This window comes from Rousettus aegyptiacus, unplaced genomic scaffold (assembly GCF_014176215.1).
Source record: "Rousettus aegyptiacus isolate mRouAeg1 unplaced genomic scaffold, mRouAeg1.p scaffold_m13_p_13, whole genome shotgun sequence".
Taxonomy (NCBI): Eukaryota; Metazoa; Chordata; class Mammalia; order Chiroptera; family Pteropodidae; genus Rousettus; species Rousettus aegyptiacus.
Window position 1 is genome coordinate 73,716,250 of NW_023416288.1, and position 14,016 is coordinate 73,730,265.

The following is a 14,016-nucleotide window of genomic DNA, read 5'->3' on the forward strand; positions in this document are numbered from 1 at the left end:
AACATGACTTCAGGGAAAAGAGATTACGAATATGGTTCCATGAGCATTTCATATTGTTCCTTAATGTTAAATATTACAAAAGTTCCATCTGAAAATATTTAACTTGGTATGACTTTATTTTTTATCTTATCAGTAGTGTGAATCTATTTGCACCAAATTTATCATTATTAGAAATATGATAAATTCGAAGTAAAAAAAATGCAATTTAATCTAAGTTATATGATGCATTATATGATTATAACATGACAGAATTCTGTTAATAGTAAGCCTTCTGAACTCCACTGGCTCACGATTTAAAGTATGGCATGCACTTTCAAGTTTAAGTTTTAATGCCAATGTAAACAATGTGATCCTTAAGGTAATATCCTATGTACATATGAAAATTATATAAAAAGTCTAGTATTTTAAAAATATTTTCAAGTAAATACATTGCTGCATGGATGGTGCCAGTAATGAAGATTTGATTCCATAATTTGTTAATCCTGTACATAACAAATAACTCATTTGCCTAATGAAAATTACAAATTTAAAATTTAACTTCAAGAAGAAGAGAAAGAAAAATTAGACAGAATTCAATAAAAAAATGCATGCACATTCTTTTACATAATTGACCATTAAGATATGTATATATATGTTCATGTGTGCACGTGAGCTCACGAGCCACTGATTTATACACCATGATGACTTGTTTTTGTGCCTTCCATTTACCACTATGCTAAAATAAAATGATGTAAAAATATTTCTGTAAACAGAAATACAAATAATAAATATGGAATATGCCTTTATTATGTGATGTTTAGAAATATGCAATGACTGCAGAGTAAACTGTTAGAAGTTAATGCAGATTATATTTTATATTTGTAAAGACTATCATTAACAGCTCATTACAAATAATTTTATAATGTGAAAAAATATATAGTCTAAATGAGCACCATAAATTTACATTATTGCCACATATATATTCTGGTGTGTGTATCAATCTATTTGGTGAAAAATATATTAACAACAAAACCAGATAACTAAATAAATAATCCTTTCATCAGCCTCCGATTTCTGCCATATGAATGCTTTAGTGAATCATCAAGGGGAGTAAATTATTCATTATAAATTTCAAAGAGAAGTCTCCATTGAAAAAGCTCTGCTACTGGTCCTTCCTGGAACCAACATCAAGAGAATTCATGCAATCTCAAATATTGCAATAAAATAGGTGAGAGGCACTCACTCAGGAGAGGTATTTAGAATGAACTGAGACAGGGAGCTACATCTCAGCTGAGTGAGGTGTACAAAGATAATTATTGATATCTTGAATTACAGTAAAAGAGAAAAAGATTAATCAAGAAGTTGCATACAAATGTCAGCCAAGGCTTTAAAAACAGAAACCTTTGTTCTATTTCCAATAAAGAATGTGGAAGGTTATAACAGTAGCCCTAAACATTGTCATTATGTTATATACAGCTCTACTGACATTAAAAAAAAATCAGTTGTAAGATAAGAATTGAAATATTTGATTATTCTAAGGCTTATTTCATACCAAAGAACCTAGTATACTACTGATACTATCATAATAGTGAATAAAACTACTCAAAATAAACATGATGAATTAACAAGTCTAATTTGTACTGCTTCATAATGAACTTAAATTTATACTATCACAACTTTACACTAATAGAAAAGCATTAAATCTTGCAAAATAGGTTTTATTGGAAGAACTCTCCAAAAAAATTACTACATTATCCCTGGCTAATTGTTGTCAGCATGTTAGTTAACAGTTGTCAAAACTACTAATAAGTAGTAATTTGTCTTTAACTTGTGATTAGTCTTTGCTAATATAGTTATAATTGAGAAAAGAAGAATACACCGGAGGTAATATGGCACTGCCACTTGTATTTCCTAACTTTGAATCTTCCTGCTCTCCAGCTGGATACAGATAATCGAGGGGACACTTTTCCTAATTCTTTAAGTACAACTTCCCTTGGCTTCCAGGACATCGTTTAGGTTTGGGGAATTAGGGTTCTTTCTTTACCAGGTTGCTATTTTCCATATAACAAATCAGAAAACATTTGGATAACCCTGATTTTGTGAGTAATTAAGTCAGTGTTCAATTAATGAATACCAAGACTTTCTTCTCAGTAAGGAATATTTCCCATCTGTCTTAGTCATGACCAGCATACAATGCCCAACGTCTCTTATTTAGTGTTAATACCAAATATATATTTAATTTTACATCAACCAGAATTGCCTCTTTGCTTCAAGCAATAGTATAACTGATGCTACTGCAGATACTGAGTTGAACATCTATTGCACACTTCTATATGTTAGTCATCTTGCTAAGTATTTTGAGAGGTTATCAACTTTAGTCCTATTACTACCTTATGAGGTAGATACTATTACTTACCCAATTTTACAGATTAAGATCATGAAACTAAAAAAAGATCAAGTAATTTGCCCAGTATCCAATCTAGAAAGCTGATTCCAGAGTCCATTGGATAGATTATTTGGTGCTGGGTACAAGTTATTTAAAGCCTAAGAGAAATTAATTTGGAACAGAAAATAAATTCTTTAAAACTGCCACTATTGCCTTTTTCTTATTTCTTTCAATCCATGATTCCTTTCGAAACGAAACATTCAGGAAGCAATCATCACAGAGTAAAGATCTGTAAGGAGAAAGATTCAATGTTGTCGATGCAATTTAATTTGAATGAGACATAAACCAGCAGCCCAAGACTCACCAAGTGTCATTTTTAGTTTATAGGTCCAACAAATTTTGCTCATTCAAATATTCATTTGACCCAATGCTACAGGTTTTGAAAATAAGACCAACAAGACAAAGACTCAAAGCATTCAACATAATTGCTTTAGCACTTAGAGCTGTCCTGCAGAGTCCTATGTAAAATAGTATTCACTTAGGTGTAAAAACCTGTAGGTGAGACTAACAATAAGATTATCTGCAGGTAGGTGTTAATGAGGCCATTCAGGCAGATGAGGTATCAACAAGGTCTAGTTACTGAGGAGTGACCTTGGGTTATGATTGTGGGGCAGGGGAGCCAAAGATGGTGAAATTTAGGTTCTTGGCAGAGTTAGCCATTTGTAAAGCTGTTTGACTTATCAGCGAAAAAGAAAGGCATCTATCCTATTACTAAAATTTGAAAGAAAAATGAAATAGGTGAAGGGTTTTTTTTTTTTTTTCCAGAGTAGAGCTAAATATACATCATTTGAAAAAACTGTGTGAAAAGCAAGTATTAAAAGGTAATCTCTTACAATGAAGCTCTCTAGCTCTCATATTCCCATCCTATACAGCCAGAACTTAGTGCTTTTTCCGTTAAAAGTAAAATATGTAGTAGAGAGATATTATATTGTTACTCTTAGAATATTGACCATACAATCTATGGAGCCCAAACATTTCTTTTAAATATAATAGGTAGACAGAAGTTAAGATTACAATTTTCAGGTAGAGATTACACATAAACAATTACTACTACCCAGTATTACAATGAACTAGTAAAGACACAATAAATATAATCGATTTGTGGGTACATAAAAGTATCACTACTGTCAACAACATGATAATAAGGAGGTACAATACACAGATGATGGCTAACATCTGATGGCTACTTATATACCAAAACACCGAAAAATATTTTATTGCATTTTTGTTAGGAACTTGATATAATAATGACCTGAAAAAGGATGGTATGATGAAGAGCTTTTGACAATGTTTAATATTATGTATCATTACTTATTTCTTTAAGGTAATAGGGCTTTAATCTACATTTGGTAATTATAAGTGACTTTTTTTCCACTGCAATTTATAGCACTTCAGGCTTATTAATAAACTTATAAGATTTTTATTTTTTAAGTGAGAGGGGGTAGGAAAAATTAAATTAACCTGCTAACTTGGAACACATGCCTCAAAATTTTGGCTTTTTATTTGTGACAGTTGATCAACCATGGAAGTAATACATGTGATAGTAAATTAATCCATTTATAGGGCATTTTGTAGGATCATCTAAAAATGTATTACAATTTTTCTATTTTTAGAACTATTTTTAGAACAACAGAACCATTATGATGATTCATAATTTATTATAAAAGAGAAGGGAAGGGAAGGGAAGGGAATATAGTTTATAAAAGAAGATGGCTAATTTTAAGTACTTTTATCCTTTCTACACCTCTCTTCCTTTTAGCCCACCAGTAATCTTGTGGTGCCTCAGACTTAGCGAAGTACCACTCTGGCATATTGGTACTTATAAAACTTAATAAAAATTGACAGTCATGTCTGTCATATGGAAATTGGCAACAATAAATAATAGTATTTGTTTTAGTTTGCAACTTGATTTTAAATCATATTATGTAGTCATGTTCACCTACAGAAAGTTATATCTAAGGTTGTCAATTAAAAAAAAAAAAAGCACCTACTTAATAATATGTAGTTGTGTTGTGAAGCCAAGAAGCATTAATGCAAAGTCATTCAGTGACTAAGTATCAAGTTTGGTGCAGTGCAGGGGTGGCAAACACTTGTCCATGCACTGCCATGTTTCCTCTCCCCACAAACCATGAAGATCTCACTAATTCATCCTGGTACTCTGCCTTTGGGACTAACTGCAGTCTCGAACACATGGGACAAACTCAGATTCCTATTCAAGGTGGCCATGAACAATTTGTCATACCTTTGGAAAGATCAATAAATTGGTAATCACAAAGTTTACATTTTCATTAAAAATATAAAGATCTGACTATAGATTTCTTTTTACATCAGTAGAATAATTTTTTTTTAATGGTAGGAGTAGCTTTAGACAAAGGATAAATATTGTTAGTAGTTAAACCAGCTCATTCTTTAATCTAATGAAAACAATTTTTTTTTTTTTTTAGGAAAAAGTGTCACTAATTAGAAATACTGCCTATTCCATTTTTTATGTACTGCTTTTTAAAAGCATATTTGTGGAAGAATCATCTTAATTGTTAAGTTAAAATATACGGTTATTTTTACAGTTTAACTTAAATTTATCTTTTTTCAAAATATACAGAGAATATTTAGAAATTAAGATCATTTTAGTCTTTCACATAATTTTATATCATTTCAGCAAAACTTACCACTACTTTTTAAATTTTTCTATTTTTCAGATATTGTTCCTTCAAGGAAAGCTTAGGAGTAGCAAACACTTTAGGATTAAAATGAATGAAACCTCAAGCTAGATAATTTCAGATCACTGTAAAACCGGCTGTTATGTGCAAAATTTATTACCAATCTTCTGCATTCACTATCTCTATGACATATACATAATGTTGCTGATTCTACTTCTACTTCTGTTTTGCATCTAACATTTTAAAAAATATTTCATGCTTATATATTTTGGCAAAGAATAACTTTCCATATTAATGACACTGTTTTAATAGAGAAAAATCTTTCTTTTTTAAACTAAGGTATGAAATTAGATACTCTTTATTCGGGAAGATAAAGGTTATTTGTTTTTAAGAGCTTTAACTGTGTTGTGTTCTATCAATTATATATTAAAAAAAATATTACGGATAGAACAGTAAAAAAATAAATTTTGGGTGAGTCAATTTAAGAATACTCTAGTCCAAGGAAACTAAAAAAGTATCTCGATTCTGGGGAAAACAAGAAAAAATTCTATCTATATATGAAAATATGCATATGAATCCCATATTTAGAGATTCCTTAGGAATACAAGTAGTATCCATGTAAACAGAAACATTAAATTGCTCTATTTAAAAATTCTTGAATGGCTACTTCAGCATTGCTATTCATTTCCAAGGCTAACTGGTATGTGAATTGGGTCACAAAAGCAATTTTCATTGACTGTTATAATCTAAAGAAACAAATTACACTCTAGTGACAGAATACGTAAAAAAAAAAAAAAAAAAAAAAAGGCCTTGACATATTTCTACAGTAACTTACATAACATGGACCAGCAACTTTTCCCTAAAATATGTATTGTATCTATCCATAATCTCTATCCATTTATATTCTGCATATCAGTACTATCTCATTAAATTATTCCTAAAAGTTCAAGAAAAGTGTAGTGGTGATATAGCCACATGCCTTTATATATTTAAGGTAAACTTTAATGGCATCAAGCATAGAAACTGTGAATTGTACATGTGATGAAATATAACTGACGGGAGAATATAAGAAGTAACAGAAAAACAAATTATTATATCTGTATCTTAACATTAGTCATGTCTTGATTATCTGCATCAATGGAAGGGAGTGGTTAATAGAAAATTATAGATAATCTACTTAGCGACATTCAGTCTATGGCCTTGTGCTTAGTAGTTGAATTTCTAAGTGCCCAGTGTAACTTACTGCAAATGTGTTGTGAGGATGCCCATCACCAGAAGAGTGGCCACAGATACATAATTTTGTTTCTGGAAGCAATTCCTAGATTAAACAAAGAGAATCAGGAGTTGGCTTTTTTTTTTTTTCACTCTTAAGGTTTATGTTAATAATTCATTTATTTTAAAAAGTTTTTTTTAAATTATTATCTTGGTAGGTCAACATAAATAAGACTATTCTATCTTTATCTGACAGTTAATAACAGTACAGATTTTAAAAATAGAAATAATTTGGCAGATGCAAAACTGAATATTTGAACATAATGAATAAACTACTAACCAAAAAATTAATTGATTGTCTACCATGATCTTGACAGGTATCCTACTTCCCATTTCTAAGGTAAAATTATTGCTAATGTTAAATAGATTTCAGTGGTACTATGATTTTAGAGTATGGGATATTATTTTTCTTAAAACCTCATCTCTCTTTAAAAAAATGACTTGTTGTCAATTATAACCAACACAAATGAACATAAATCCTGTTTTGTCATAAAATGTAAGAATAATCACAAGAATCTCTTTAACTAAACCATCTTGACCATGCATTACTATAACACAAGTATTGCCATTAAATATACATTTAAGACAATGGAGGCAGAATCCACTATGTCTGTTAAAACCTGTTGAATTGTGCCATGAAAACTACTCTCTACACTCAAATGTATAGTTTGCATTTTTATCTGTAAAAGCAAAGTGATTATTTATTGATAAATGACATAGGATGTCATTTTTTACCTAAGTAGTGTTAGACATATCAAAGATTTTGTCTGAAGGGCAAAAAGATTACACTGCATTTGAATAGACTGTGTGACAACACATCCTTAGACTTCATGTATGATATGAAAGGACGATCCCCATTCATAAAATACACAAGGGAAATTATGAGTATATCAGAAAAGAAGAAAAGCAAGGAAGGATGTGATTGGGGTGTCAGGGAGTATTTGTAGTGGTTTGATGCATGTAAATATTACATCTTATAAATAATTCTTTTCAAATACATCTCTGAAGTTCAGGGATACTATTTAAGAAATGTATTGTAGATGCTTTATGTGACTATATGCCATTTTTTCCAAGATAAGAGCAGCATTAATTCAAACAGGAAAATGGCTTCCAAGATATTTCTTTCCTTCAGTTTTCTATGAAGAAGAATGTCACCTGATGCTGGCAGATGAAGACTAAGGAAAAAAATGTTCGTTATATTTTACTGTCAGAATCCAACAAACGCATTTTCATCTAAATTATTTTGTCAACAGCCTTGTAGTACTCTTGCTAACCTTATTTGGCATCAGTGCATAATTAGATACACAGGGGTGTGACTCCAATTGAAGGTGTTGGCATTGTAGCACTCTGTGAAAATATTAACTATGAGGTTAACTCCAATTTTCTCTTCTTTAATTAAATGCACATGGTACTAATGAGGTAACCTACTGTTCCTTGATAGCACTAATTAGCTAAGAGGAGAGTACACTCTCACACTGCAATTTAAACCTAAAAATAAGGTTGAAATATGCTAATTGCAGGCAATTTAAAACAGTACAAGTTGAAAAACTAGTCATAATAAGAGAAACTGCTTTACAGCTAGGCAGCTGTAACTTTGGTTAAAATCAAAACAAGCTACATGATTTTTGGACTGCTATTTAACAAGGTCACAAGCACCCTAAAAAAAAAAAAAAACATGCTACTCCATATCGTAGCAATGAACCGCACTAACAAAAAATCTTCAAATCAACACTCATCTTACATAAAACAAAAATAAGTGAGCATCACAAGAACTCCAAAGGTGTCATGACACTATTTATATTTAACAGTGAAAATTAAGCTCCATAAATAAGCAACATCACGCTATACTCTTTCAAGAACATCCACATTAAATAAAACATTGTACTTGTGTCTCCACCACAGACAAAATATGCTGAAAATTTGTCATTCCAATCACAGAGTTGTAAGGGAGGATATAAAGAAGTATAAATCTCAGTACTTGAGGACTACACAAACAAGAAACTTCTAGACAATGTACAAGTGCAGCGATAAAAATATACAAAAGATGCTATGGAATAAAATGGTGCAGTTACCAGTAAAAGGATACAGGTACAAAATGTATCAGGATTTCATTACAAAGAGTTTTTCACTATATTTCTTCTACAGATTAGAGCTTTGGGATGGAAGTAGAGTGAAGCTTCACTGTGAGAGACAATATACTCCATTTCTAGCTCAAAGGACTCAGAAACATAATTTCAGTAAATCTAAGTGTGATTCAAATATATCTTCTTTAATTGTTTCTCATTTTCCAAACATGATCTCGGCTGATAAACATTGAGATAATTTTTGATATAAAGCAAGATTCTGAAGGATCCTCTGAACCATCAAAAAAGTTATAATGCTTTGATTGGTGCAAAGTTATTTTCATTATTTTTTATTGTGTAAAATCTCTGACATCATATTTTTATTAAACAGAAACTTTGATTAATTAAAAACACTGATTGTTTGACAATGGGCTCTCTTTCTTATTACCACAGATAGTCATTAATCTAGTCTTAGAGACGAGAGAGAGACTGCCCCACACTGAGGACTCACAGCGACATTTTTCTGTCCTGGTCACTTTGCATGCAAAATCATAAAATACATATAGTTTAAACATTAGAAAGAGTTCAACAAACAATAAACACAATGAGTTAAAAGCAAAGTTTCTGAAAATAAAAAGTCAACTTAATCTTAAGTTTACTGAAGAACAATAACAGAAAGAAGGCAAATCATTTGAAAGGCATAGATTTTTAAGTAACTCCAGCTAATAACTCCTGGAGTTAAAAGTATGTAAGAATAAACTTTGCACTACTATTAGCCAGTCATCATGCATTTCCAAAAAGCTTGAAGAAACTGTGCTTTGAAAAACCCACCCAGCTTCTTCTGGCTGTCCTAGAGCTTTCTACAACTGAAAGAGACAGAATGTTGGCAAGAGATGCTAATAAACCTCTGACCAACCATGCATTAACAGCTCCCTGAAGGTGCAGGTCTGTAAAGGAGTAGAAAGACAAATGAAATCAGTCATTTAGAAATGGGTCTCCTGGAGGCAACCTGACATAGTCCAGCAAATCACAGGGAAATACAATGTGAATGGATGTTTTAAGTGTTTACATCTGTTTCAAATAAGCACCAAAGAACATTTTAACAGTGAAAAGGCCAAGACAGTGTACTAGAATGGGCTTTCAACATTAACTTCAGAAGGAATCTATTCTTTAGTTAAATATGTATCAGTAATTTTCTGTTAAAACAATGAAGAATAAGTCATTTAGTGTTGAAAATAGGAATACTAGCTCTGGAGACAGCCTGACAGAGTTTAGACCCTGACTCAACACTCACAAGAAATGTGACCTTGAGCAAGATACTTAGCCTCTCTTGGCCTCTCTGTCTCTAAAAAGGGGGAAATAAGTAACACTGTCACATGATTATTAAATACATTGATTTGTAAAGTACTTAGAATTGTGCTGCTACCCATATACTTAATGTTTATTAGATAGGAACTTAATATTTATTAACTATCATTATTGCTTCAGAATAACATTCAATTTTTTTCAAATAGAAAATTTATTAAAATCTCACTATGTGTAAAGGATGCAAAAATTCTCTACTCTGTAAAGGACACGAAAAATCTCAAGCCATTGCATCTATATTCGAATGGCTTTCTGTCTATCATTAGAGTGTGTTTGCATTCAGCGACAAGGTAAAATGATTTCTAAAAGAATATGATTTTTTAAAAGTTGATGAAGGTATATTTTTTATAGAAAAGCAGGTATTATATGTTGTTCTCTCCTGACAAGTGAAAATATTTTAAGTTATAATTCGTTTCTTGAGGTTGGCTGAAAGTATGTTCAAATTTTTCTTTAATGTGTTAAAATATTTTAGGGTCACAACATTTGGAGTAAAATCTGAATGGTACAGTGGCCTACACTTGAAAGGTGCAAAAATTTAAAAGTGGACATTCTTGACAGGAATAAAACAAAAACTAAATTAAGTGGTTGATTGGTCTTTTTACCACTCCAACTGTTCTAAAGTTTTTTGGTTTGTTTGAATGTTCTGGGGTCATTCATCACATATGATGGAAATTGTCCCAGGGACAGTGTGACCAGGGTTGTACCAGAATGATATATACAACTTCTATGCAAATTCAAAGTACTTCATCCTTCCCCAGGGACCATGTATGCCAGAGGACCAAATCAATATGAGCATATGCCTCAAGACTTTTCATTCTTCATTTCGAAGAAGCAGTTAGCCCTACTTTACATCCTTCTGTACACAAGCTGCAAAACCCACGTATGATATTGAGTGGATCTTGGTGTGGCTATCATGGTGTGGCTTTGCAGAAAAGGCAAATGAAGCCAAGGAGCCAAAATTATTTACAAAAGCCCATGTTATTATTTTTTTAAAGCCACTGTGCATCCTACTGTACAGATTCTCAAACTTTAGCATGTAAAAAAATTTCTGGATTGGCCGTAATAATCACAGATTCAAGGCTTCATTCCTAATGATTCGGAATCAAAAGATCTTGGATAGGGCCCAGGAATATGCATTTCAACAAGCATATTGGTGACTGTGATCACACTTTGAGAAATACTATCTTTTGTGTTCAGGATACATGTGTGACAGGTGATTTTTAAAATTGTTTTATTCTATTATTCAGTCCACACTTTTATAATACCTATAGCATATAGTTTATATGCTATAAACTATATTAGTCATGTGGCAATAAAAATGAATAAAAGTTGTCCTTACCTCCAAAGACAGTGGTAAAAACACCCTAGAAAATTAGGATGCCACTAAATAAATGTCATTCGCAGAGGTTCCTAGCTTTTTTTGTGTGTTTCGAACCTCTTTGGTAATCTGGTAAAATCTAAAATAGCTTACTCAGAAAAATGTTTAATTGCATAAAATAAAATATAAGGAATTAAAGAGGAAATCAGTTTTTCTAATTTTCTAATTCCAAATTTCAATTCAGTTTTAAAAATATTTACAAAGCAACATTTGTGAAATATTAATATGTACTTTATTAATGCATTAAATTATAAGATATAGTGGCAGGTTTCATAACCACTATAATTTTAAAGTAGTAATAAGCATTAATAATATTTCTAGATATTTTTGCCAACTGTGATGTGATATGAAAATACCTTAATTGGTGATAATGTCACAGATACTGCTAATACTGACAATGTCACAAATACTGTGGTTTGTTTTTTACATTGAAAATAAGAGAATATTTACTCTTAATTAGAAGTGAAATTGAGACTACTTTTCTACCATTTATGTTAATAGTCCTTCTGAAATCTAGATAAATCCTTGATCAAGATACCTTACATTAAAGACAAATAGATTGTTGAAGAGGTAAAAAGTACAGCTTGATAATATTGAAAATAGTTATTTTCTAGCTGACTCCCAAGGAATGAGTAGAAATTTATTACTTGGGGAAAAAAGAGGCAGCAGAGAAGTAAAGGAGAATCCAAAGGATTTAGGATTGTGCCTAAGAAATTTGATAATTTGAGTATGGTAGGAATGTGGTATGGATGGGGAGAAGTGATGAAAGATAAGGGTGGAAAGGTTAGTGCTATGGAAAGTTCTGCTCTTCAGACAAAAGATATTTCTGTTACGTCCTGAGGTAAAGGAGTGTAGTAGCTATTCTTCCTAGGAAACAAGAAAAGCATGAGTATGTGGGATGTCTGAAATTGGGAAAAACTGGTGGCTGGCAGCCTAAGATGTCCAAAGGCTAACCAGAGAGTTATAGCAAGGACTGAATTAGCAGCCATAGAGAAGGAGAAAGGATACTTAATTTGAGGAGGGAGAAACTTCAAAGGATTTGAAGACAACTTGAGTGACTGAGTGATAGAGTGCGTGATTAGGTACACTGAGAGTAGACTGTGATACCACTAGCAAGATAAGAAAATGCAAGAAAAACAAATTTTTAAGGAATGAAAGAGAATTTGCTTCATTTAGAAATATTAAATTAGAGGTGACTGCAAGACATTGGGTAGATATTTCCAGTAGACTTTGAGTATGCAAGCTTTAAGTTTAGGAAAGAAGGCAAGATATATAGATGTCTGAGATTACCACCTTACGTGGCAGTAACCCCGCAGAGAGTAGATAAGTTCTGTCACTGCGATCATCTAAAGGAATGGTTCTCAACCCATGGCCATGTCTTAACATCATCTGGGGAGCTCTGAATAAATATTCATGCTGGGTTCTACCTCCTGAGGTTCTGGCTTAATTTGGCTAGCGTGGAGCTCAGGCTTTTTTTTTTTTTTTTTTAATAAGCACCCTAGGTAATGATAATATCCAGCCAGAGTTCAGCATCATTGACATAATAGTTGAACAACAACAACAAAAAAGTTATGGAAAGAGGTGAGAAAAGCCATCAAAATACAGAGAAAAGGTATGGTCAGAGAAGTAGTATCAAAAGTCTCAAATGCTTTGACAAGGTCCAGTAGGATGAGACTTGAATATAACTCTCTGAGGTTGTCAGTGATATTTAATAGAATAATTTCAGAAGGGTAGTAGAGACAGAAACCAAAATATAGTATGTCGAATAAGGAATGGATGTTGAAGTGTAAACAATTATTTCCAAAAGTTTAATGATGAAGGTAAAAGGAGGCTTAGGAAGATTGTCTGATATAAATTAAGGTTGATGTAAGATTTTGATTTGTTGGTGCTTTTGATTTTAAAGATGAGAAGATACAGCAAAATGGGAGACTGAATATATAGGAAATCATATGTCTAGCTGACAGGACAAGGTCGTAGAAAAGATGGGCAGGGGCAGGTATTATGCCCAGGAAGATAGATTGGCCTTGGAGAAAATATCTCATTGTGATGCAAAAAAGCATAATTAGAGGTGCCAATAAGTTTGTTTTAGGAATAGAGATGAGAGAAGCTGAGGGAGTTCTCTCCTGGTAGCCTCTAAATTTTCTTTTGGAAGTCAGAAGTTGGAGGTGAGGTCACTGAGAAAAAGGGGCTAGGTGTGAAGCAGGAACTTAAAGGGTACAGGGAAGATGAAAAGCTGGTGTAGGGAGAGGGCAAGTAAGGTGTTAAAGACCATTTAAACAATTGCTAAATAGCCATGAAGGCTAAGCTGAAGTTGGAGATAATACTGCTTGATATTGTGATTTTTAAAAAAGAAATATTCATTAGCTTGCTTGAGAATAGGAGTAAGGAAAGCCATATAGCTTGGAGAATGGATAAACAAGTGCTGTAGCAGGGTGAAAGAGTAATACAAAATAGCATATGTCTCTAATGTCATCATTAATCATGGAATACAGCTCAATCAGTAAGAAGTGAAGGTGGATGGAGGTGGTGGTGGTGTGTTGAGGAATAACAAGAAAGAATTGTGTTTGCGATTAGAACAAAGATTCCTTAGGTCCACCCAATCAAACAGATTTTTTTTAAAAACTTGGTTCAAAGCCATGGAGAATTTTATTAAAGTTATTTATTAATACATGTTTATCATTTTATGCTTGTTTTTTTTTCATGGATTAGTATAAAAATTTAAAAATAGTATATATATGTATATATATACATAAATATATATATATACATATATATATATATAGGTAAAAATGTGCCCAATTGATACGATTCATTGGTATAACACTCAACAGGAAAATCCAAATTTACAAAATTAAA

General features: G+C 32.0%; 1 protein-coding gene across 1 annotated transcript in view; it reads right to left on the minus strand.

Moving 5' to 3' along the window:
* Positions 1 to 14,016, minus strand: part of FOXP2 (forkhead box P2) — a 336,947-nt gene that overhangs the window by 106,529 nt on the left and 216,402 nt on the right. Inside the window, exon 4 of the mRNA XM_036231023.1 lies at positions 6,326 to 6,400. Within this exon, the coding sequence (XP_036086916.1) occupies positions 6,326 to 6,400 (75 nt within the window). The remainder of the gene's footprint in view (positions 1 to 6,325; positions 6,401 to 14,016) is intronic.